General features: G+C 47.0%; 1 protein-coding gene across 1 annotated transcript in view; it reads left to right on the top strand.

The window, feature by feature from the left end:
* The window catches only part of WWOX (WW domain containing oxidoreductase), a 967,168-nt gene extending 959,393 nt beyond the window's left edge, over window positions 1-7,775 (top strand). The window contains exon 9 of the mRNA XM_059903718.1: window positions 6,680-7,775. Within this exon, the coding sequence (XP_059759701.1) occupies window positions 6,680-6,868 (189 nt within the window). The 3' untranslated portion in view covers window positions 6,869-7,775. The remainder of the gene's footprint in view (window positions 1-6,679) is intronic.
* The last annotated feature ends 1,235 nt before the right edge of the window (window positions 7,776-9,010 follow it).

Raw genomic sequence — 9,010 nt, forward strand, 5'->3', positions numbered from 1 at the left:
CAGAACAAACATGGCTCTGGACCTCTTTGGGTGGTCGGGAGTGTCTGCCTACCCCTCCCCCAAACGTAAGGCCAGCAAACACAGATATGCTCTTCTGCCTTTAAAAGTCCTTTCCAGCTTTCCATCCTGAACCTACTAGCCCCTGGGCTTGTTCCTACAAAGATTTCTCAGAGAATCACAGCCACCGAGAATCAAAGCCTCCTGACTTTCCAACTCGTTCTGCCCTGGTCTTCAGGTCAGTCTCTTAAAACTGCTTAATGGTCTTGCTAGAGATTCATGGCTTTTGTCAAGGAGACTAGCATGGTCTTTGTAGCCTGATGTGGATTTGGGGGCATAATATTCGGGGTGCCTCAATTGCAAATAAGAAAGCCTCCATGTCATCGTGATTCTCTCCCAACCAAGACGTGGGCACATCTGCTGTGTGAAAGCTCTGTCCCATTTGTGCCCCTCAAACACCTCTCACTCAAACTGCCGTCTACTTTTTGGGGCTGTGTGCTGTGCCAGGACCCACTGCACCGATGGTGATGCACTGGTATATCCCACGGCTTAGCTCTCCTTCAGAGCAACTGCCATCGAACCCGGTGTCCCAAGGTCACCCAGGGAATGGTACTCCTTTACCTGCCACGGGAGAGACAGTCAGCTGAAAAGGAACCTCTGAGGCTTTCCACGTTTGTGATCCTCTTTAGCAAAGAAACTCTTTCCCTGAGGCAAGAGGTAAATATCTTAACAAACACATGGTGGTAGGTACACATTCTCTTCCGTCAGGCTAAGATCTGCATGTGATCTAAATGGATTCTCCAGAACATTCTCGAAGACTTTTCCAGCCTCCTCAGTTAAAAACAAATAAATATCCGCTTTCCCGACCCTCTTCACTTTTTCTACTTGAGAAATTGAGTGGATTTCCCTTCTGTAATAAATGCTAAGAGCAGCCTGTGAGCAAAACTCCCGAGGGCTATGAAGAAAGTTCTATTATGATATCTACAAGAAGTATTTGCAGGTACCTAAGCCTATATTGTTTGACGCCTTTGTAGGAATCACTTCTTAGGAATTTGCAGGAATTAATTTCTCAGGAATTAATTGGGGGAGGCCAGGAGAGGGAGGTCGATCAGTTTCCTCTGCAAACCTGATGTAACACGTCAGATATTATCCTCCAAAAGGCCGTATTCATTGTACACGTGTGTGAATTTATAAGATGGAGATCGCTCGGGGTTTCACTGGTTTTGATGTGGTTCCGTTCACGCTTTGAAAAAAAAAGTCGATCGTCCAAGAGTAGTAGGTTCACAGCTGGTCCCATCTGGCACCTGGAGGTGGCATTTTGAATCAGGTGATGGTTTTGTTAAGGGTCACTTGCCTTTGGATCTTTTGAGGTGGCGCTGGGTCTTCATTTTTGTTAATCCAAATGGATCTAATTTCAATTTAGTTCACTGCCTGAATCAACAATGGGAAAATCTCCTCCCAGCATTTCTCAGGTGAGCACATGACAGCCCGTTTTTTAAAAATTAAACGTACAGCCCATCCCTTTAATTTTCAGCCACACTGTGGCCAGACGTGGCCTGGCTGAGAAGGGAAAGAGGGCTCCTCCTAAGGTAGCTTCAGCCAAACGGGAGACACAGGGAATGGGCAGCCCGCCAATTTGTGTCGCAAGTTTGGGAAGGAGGTTTTGTACTGCATCTGGCATGGATTCCGGAGGGTCAATCTGTGTGATGATCTGTGTGGCTTTTGGACCAGTTGCTTTTGAGCTCTGGTACTAAGTAGGCTTTCCCTGTAAATGGGGATAATGATCGTCCCCATCATCACAGCTGGTAGAGCTGTGTGCGGGTTAGATTATGGTGCTTACAAAGCTTTCTGCACAGTGCCAGAGCAATGGCAAGCTCTCAGGAGATGCTGGCCATCGTTACCACTTAAACAGTCCCCGTACGCAACGACGCACTAGAAAAGCTCGACAGTGTGGAGGAAAAGGGTCCTTTCGAGGCACGTTCTCTGTCGTCTCCCGTCTCGCATCATTTTGGCGGAAGTCGGTATATTATTGATTTGCACTCAATTCCACACCCAGGCAGGAGGGCGAGGGGTTGGTTGTGGTCACACGAGTGGTGAGTAGGGAACACGTAACCTTTTGGAGCAGCTTGCTTTGCTGTTTTCTCTCAAATCAGAGATTTAAACCGTCCTATTGCTGAGAACAGCTGTGCTCCAGGCACCCCAGTCTCAGGAGATGAACCCTGAGACAGACACCGCGTCGCACGTTTCCAGTAGGGTAGCTGAAAACTCTCTTTGGGGAGGGTTATTGGGAGACATGAAGAGACTGAGAGGGCGGCCATCAGTCCCACCTACGGCACCTGCATTCACTGCCCCATCTCCGCCAAGGCTCCGGGATAAATGATTCTGCTGTACTCACCGGGGCGTTGCATCAGTTCTGCACTTGGAAATGGTTTGCTTTGCCTCACAGACCCCAGATGAGTAACAGGGAAAGCTTTGAGGGTTCGAAGAGGCACCTGTCTTCTCTTCCTGTGACACCTGCAAACTTCTCTGTCCCGGGAATTCAGCACCATCATCAGTGCCCGCTTCCAGAAGGGACGTTCTCCTTCCCTGCCCGTGGGGTTCCAAGTCCAGTGTAAGTTCTGTGCTGCCTTTCCTTACTCAACTCCACTTTTTGCATAGATTGATTCACTCAGCATTTGCTGTGCAGTGTCCCGATACCGACGTGTCTGTAGGAAAGCAATCTTAGAACATCTGCTACTCTCAAAGTCACTGAATATACAGCTATCCCATGGTAGTGTGTCTACTTTTTTATGTGTCTCAGAGTTAAATCTATTTTAAGACAGGAATTTATTCTTTCTTTTTTAAAGAAGCATGCATTTTAAAAGTAGAGAAACCTGAAAACTAAACATAATTGTGTAACATGTGTCCTTATTAAAACGTAAGTTATATTAGAGTACCTACCAATGCATTACAAATATTAACATGTGGGTGGATTTTTCCTTAAGCCTAGATTGTTGATCAGAAACCCCTGTACCTTTCTCTTGCAAAGAGTCAATATTCATTTGGAGTCCGTGCGGACAGCTGCAAATTGATGGCTAGTGGTTATCACGTAAATGTTGATGGAACGCGGCTCCGTCACCATTTCATCCCAACCAAGGGCTTTGGAAGGATGGATGATTTAGATCTCAGGGCCCCAACGATAAATGAACAGTAACTGCTTTCTAAATCCCACCTTTCTGTAGTTGAAGACTGTGCCGCTCATCCGACAAATGATTTCTGAAAGAGAATGATGAACCCCCTTATTACCCAGATGCTCTTAACTTAATCCCAAACAAGAATCCTGGGTAATTTTACAGACGCTATAAAGATTGATGGCGTAGTTCTCCTTTGGCAGCTCGCACATGTTTGACTAAATCAGAAATGGCATTCAGGCGTGATTAAAGATTCTACTGGGCTTCCCAGAAATCCTCGGCCCCGTGTGATCCGCACCCTAACTCACTGCCGTCGCTACAGGATAGAGTCGCCACCCTGGTTCCCATGATCAGCAACGGCATGCAGCCTCCAGGCTTCCCATGAATTTGTTCTTAAAAAATCGCTGAGGGGAACCCACAGCTCCAGCTAGTGTTTATATTACTATTATCTTATCACAATGGATCAGTAAGCAGTGGTGCCAACCAGCAAGGCAGATATTTTATAACAGAGTTGTTTGCTGTTAACGTCATTTCCTTGATAGGGCTCTTTCATTTTTTTCTGGATTACGGACTGATGCCCCCCAAAGTGGCAGGAAAGTCATTTGATGGTGATGAAAGTGCTCTTTAAAAATTTTTCTTCTATCAATCAGTTTAAAAATGTTTTATCTTGTATCAGCAGTACCAGCTTATTTACTAATGAGATTTCCTAATGTGGCTCCATCTCATTCTGGTGATAGGCCGAAAAGCTGATGAGCCCCAAATTAGAACTTGTTATTAAACCGTCATCCCACCTGCTCATATAAAGATGTCACTCAGAGGCTGCCATGGGTGCAGCTGAAAAGAGCGTTCCCTGAGAAGCCGAAAGGGTCGTGGGCTTGGGACGAAAAGATGTTGTCACTACTTCACGGTCCAGTCTTTCTTTGCCAAATGTGCACAGTTGATCTTCGGAGTGGAAAAGGTGGTCTTTGCTTTCAGGTGCCCTGCTGTGCTGTGTTCTTCTACAGAGTCAGCACCGCTGGTGATGAGACTTAAACTGTGTATCACCCTGAGCCTAGTGGCAAAGGAATCAAAGCCGGCTCTTGATAAAAGATTGGGCTTTACTCAACTTCATGGTTTTTCAGCATGGTAGCCAAGTGGCGGTTTACATGAAATGAGGTCGATTGCAATTGCTTTCACATTCCATGGAGGGAAAATGCATGCCCCCCGGCTCCCTCACCAACTCGATTCTGAATCAATGTAAGCGCAGAATTTCTCTGCAAAAATACCATTCCAACAATGCAAGAGAGTGCAGCATGCTATCATTTTAGAAGGTCAGAGTGGCAAAAGATTACACTGGGTTGGGAAGAATTCCGTTTGTTGCTTTCCCAAGTGGCCAACTTTGATCTTTTCTCGGGATTGGTGGAGCTGTGAAAGGCCAGTTTGTTGTGATGTATGAATGCTGATACTATAACCACTCTGGGGTGGGGTTGAGGGGGCCTGGATTTAGGAATGAGCTGACTGGCTTCTCCCACCACTTGAGAGCTGATGCCAAAGGGCCCTGACCACTCTTTGGTGGTTTTGGCAGTTGCAAAGTAAAATGGAAATCGAAAACAGATATCCAGAAAATTATTCAAAACACCATCTCCACCTGACATCTGCTAAGAATTGAGGCCAAGATGGTATTTGCTTGGGTTGGCGAGATGAGCATCTCAGCTCTTCCATTTGTCTTTAGAGGTGCTTTGCTTGCCTTTTTTCCCCACATGGGATTCAGGGGAGTCAGATAAGCCACTGGAAATTCGTTAGATAAATGTGCTAAGCTAAGGGGTATTAGGAATAATAATTCAGTGAAAGGACATTTGGATGACGTGGGCTCATGTCCATTAGACCTGAGCCACACAAATCAAGTTGAAAAGAAACAGGTGAACCCAAGAAAATAAACAATTGGCTATTTGGGGAGTGGGCATGGGTGAGAGGGCTGGGGAAATAACACACCGAATAACTATTTCGTTAAAGCGAAGTCACGTCAGGGGTTCAAATTTTGGACCAAAGGGTCTTGTCCAATACAGTCAAGCAGCCCGTCATTATCAGAACTCAAGTGTCCCATTCCCACTCCACGCCCCCCTCCTCTGCACAAGCATGTCACTTCAACGTATTCGACCATTTGGTTTTCAGACAAATTCAATAAATGTCCCCCCGCCCCCCTGCAACAAAAACCCCAAGTCTACTTTATAGTACTTTCCTAAAATTTATAATACCTTGAGACCTTGATTCTCAGAATGACCTTGGCTCCCGATGCTTATACGAAACAACCATGGTGAATGCAAACCAAACCCTATGGGGGGGATGCTCTCCAGTAAGCTCTCTGCTTGGGCACAATTTAAACCCTGTAGGGGGAGAAAAAGAGTAAGCTTTTGGGTGGGGATGGAAACTCACTTCCCTCTCAATTAGATGTCCTTAATGTTTTCCTAATGGTGGCCTTATCCCCAGTTATCTTTCTCCATCCTCCTCTGCCTCCCACCCCTCTTCTCTATCAACTGATAATTAGTTGACGCAGCAAGGGCTGTAATGCACATAAATAATCATAAGACGCCAGATAAACTGTGTTGGTTTTAAATGAGAGCCGTGCCGACGGTGTCTCCCTATGACCACCAGCCTATTATCTTTAATTATGGCTTGCAAAGCAAAGTGATTTCTTGCCCTCTTTCCAGCATCCCTGACAGCATTCTGTCAGCCCGGATGATATGGTGCCCCATCGCCACACACACCCCTAGCCACAGCGCCAACTGCTACTCAAAAGGTCAATCGCAAGTGATCAATTGCACTCATTACAACGTGCGTTTTGAAGGGGGCTGGGAGGACATGGCCCCCCAAGCCACGGTCCCATTGCCAAGTATGGGCTGAATATGACACTTCTTATAAAAAGGTCTCCAGGATAAGGATAAACTCACAAACGTGTCTTCTGTCTGCATGAGGCACGTGTGATGGTGGGGAATAATATGTGTATACGTGTGTCTCAAACATTTTAACACAGCATCACAAACCCTTCCTCTAGCAGCCCCACGGGCAACGAATAAGGAAAAATCTGGCACCAGTCCCACTTGGTTTTCTACCTGATGGGCCACGATTAGAGTGGTTGGTTTAGTTCAGAGAGAAGTTTCTAGAAACTTCTCGGTGTCAAATGACATGATGCTTTGAGAAGTGAGGAAGTGGGATGAATTTGTTCTCGCGTGTTCAAAAGGATCCCATCTTCTTCTCGTTGCTCAGAAGAGACATCTGATGTGATTAACTGATAGACGTGTCTGTTTTCAAAGCCTTTTCCTATACGAGGTGTAAAAAGTCACACTGGCTTTACGAGCGGAGTTTATGAACTCGTTTTCCCAGGATGGTCCCATCATACCTTTTACAGTCATGTGCTTTGAGTTCAGTACCCTCGGCCGTGCTGAGATCCAGATGCATCTGAACCAGGTGGGGAGAGACTCTTGCTCATTCCCAGTTAAAAAAACGTTCTGTGGTCTTTGTTCTTTGCTTTCCAGCAACAAGGAGCTGCCACCACCGTCTACTGTGCTGCCGCCCCGGAACTGGAGGGTCTGGGAGGGATGTACTTCAACAACTGCTGCCGCTGCCTGCCCTCGACGGAAGCCCAGAGCGAAGACACGGCCCGGGCCCTGTGGGCGCTCAGCGAGAGGCTGATCCAGGAAGGACTTGGCAGCCCGTCCGGCTAAGCGGGCGCTCAGCAAGGATCAGCACACATGCCCACCATTCGTGAGTGCTCGGGCGTAACTGCCAACGCTGGACCCCTTCCAACTGATCATCCCAGGGCTTTCCATGTCCCTCCGACCCAGATCCGCCAGAGTCAAGGATACAAGAGTAGTCACAACAGGGCGAAAAACGTTAGGTACCAACGGGAAGCAGGGAATTCTGGGGGTAAAGGGACAATACGTCTTTTCTGGGGCTGGGTTAGGCTTGGGTCCCTCTGCTTCCCTGGTGATGGCCTGCTTGAAAGTGAAGCTTAGTTGCTCGGTAGGTTCTTCGTCTCTCGGTAGAAGCACGAGCAGTTCTCACCGTGTAGGACAGCCTGGTGCCCCACTGCCCCGCCCCAGGCACAGCGTAGCCAGGAGCTGGCTTTCTCCTATTTAGGGAAGAAAAAAGCCAGTATTTATCCTTCGCTGCACTGATCCAGGAGATAACCATTTCCTTCAGCCTGATCAAGTCGGAGTGGGCTTGGCAACTACTGGAGAGAGGACCTTCTGAACCTTGTTCCAGCCAAGATGGAGGTGACACTTAGAAATGGATGGGATACACACAATTAGTGGGTCACCAAGTACTGGTCCACCAACTCCCTGGCCAAAGCCATACAAAAGATTCTTTAGCGATTATAACAAATTTTGCAAATCATTCCCTAGATACCTTGACAGGCAGGAAAGGAAGTCTTGCGCCCTTACAGGATATTTTGGGGATGGGGGATTAAAAAGCTGCTCCCTCCATTCCTCACTCACGGTTTCGGGAAACAACGCCATCGCGGAGGTTCCCAGCCCCTCAGTGTGTCTGTTCAGCATCCTGCTTCAATGTCCTCTTGTTCCTCTCATCCTACGCTTAATAAAAGAACATGCTTGAATAGTATCACCTGAAGTTTTTTTGTCTTGTTCCTTTAAATGTTTGTTTCAGTTTTGTTTTTTGTCTTGTTTTGTTTTTTTAGAAAAGCAATCCAGAGGAAAAATAAAGCGCTTCTTGTAGACGCCAGGAAAACACCATTCTCGTTTCTTCTCTGAGTTTTGTTTTGTTTTTGTGCTTTGTGGCTGTCTGCAGGCCGAGTTGTCTCACGCAATTAGCATGCCAGCATCATATTTTCTGTTGAAGAGAGAAAGAAAAAGAAAAATGACTATCACTTAATTTCACCTTAAGAGGTTTTGTTATCAGGGATCATTTCAGTCCTGCAATGGTTTGTTCCCCCTGTAACTACCAAGTTCTTGGTGATTGATTAGAAACCATCTCTCCTTACTTAGGAGAATAGGGGGGATGGTTTAGAGGCTCTTCCCCACTCATCCTGTTATCACTTACACTGTGGTTTCCAGGCCATTCCTGCAGGGATGTAAGAAAGGCCACTTTGGCAAGGTGGAGACAAAGCTTTTGCTGAAATACCAGGAAGGTGGGGGCAGAGGGTATGTGTCACTGTGCCTCCTCTTGACAGTGGCAGCTTCAGCCCAGACAACGTCATGAATTTCTGGGCCTCTGGCTCTGTGGTCAGTCAAACACCAGTGCTTTCCAGTGGTCCATAGCCTGGCTACATCCTCCCATCTGTCTGTATTCGCCCTTTACAAAATCCTCATTGTCATAGCGCCTTTCAGACTATGCATCAGATAATGTCACTTTTCTGGTCCAATCCCTCCAGTGCTTCTGCGGTAGACTATTTGCAAACGCGGCCATTGTAATTCTCCTCCCAGTCTCCACACCTTGGGTGGTCCCCTCTCTAACTCTGGCCTTGGCCACATGACTTGCTTTGGCCAATTTAAAATGTGCTTGTGCACTGGGCTTGCCCTTTCTTGTTGCTCTTTGGAATCCTGCAACCACCATCCTATGAATGGCCTGGGTTAACCTGCTGGACAATGCGAGCCACATGGGCGCTCCCCAAACCGACAGCAGACTACCCATTAGACGTGCGAGCGAGGCCATCCCAGAGCAGGTAGCCCCAGCCGAGCCAACCCAGATGAGAAGAAATACCCCAGTCCACCCAGAGAACTGCAAAAAATATAAGTTTGCTACGTTAACCCACAAAGTTTCAGGATTACTTGTTACACAGCAAACACTAACCGATACAACTGCTCATCTCACTGACTAAAGTCCCAAAATTTTTTTTTTACCATAGC

This window comes from Balaenoptera ricei, chromosome 19 (assembly GCF_028023285.1).
Source record: "Balaenoptera ricei isolate mBalRic1 chromosome 19, mBalRic1.hap2, whole genome shotgun sequence".
Classification (NCBI taxonomy): domain Eukaryota; kingdom Metazoa; phylum Chordata; class Mammalia; order Artiodactyla; family Balaenopteridae; genus Balaenoptera; species Balaenoptera ricei.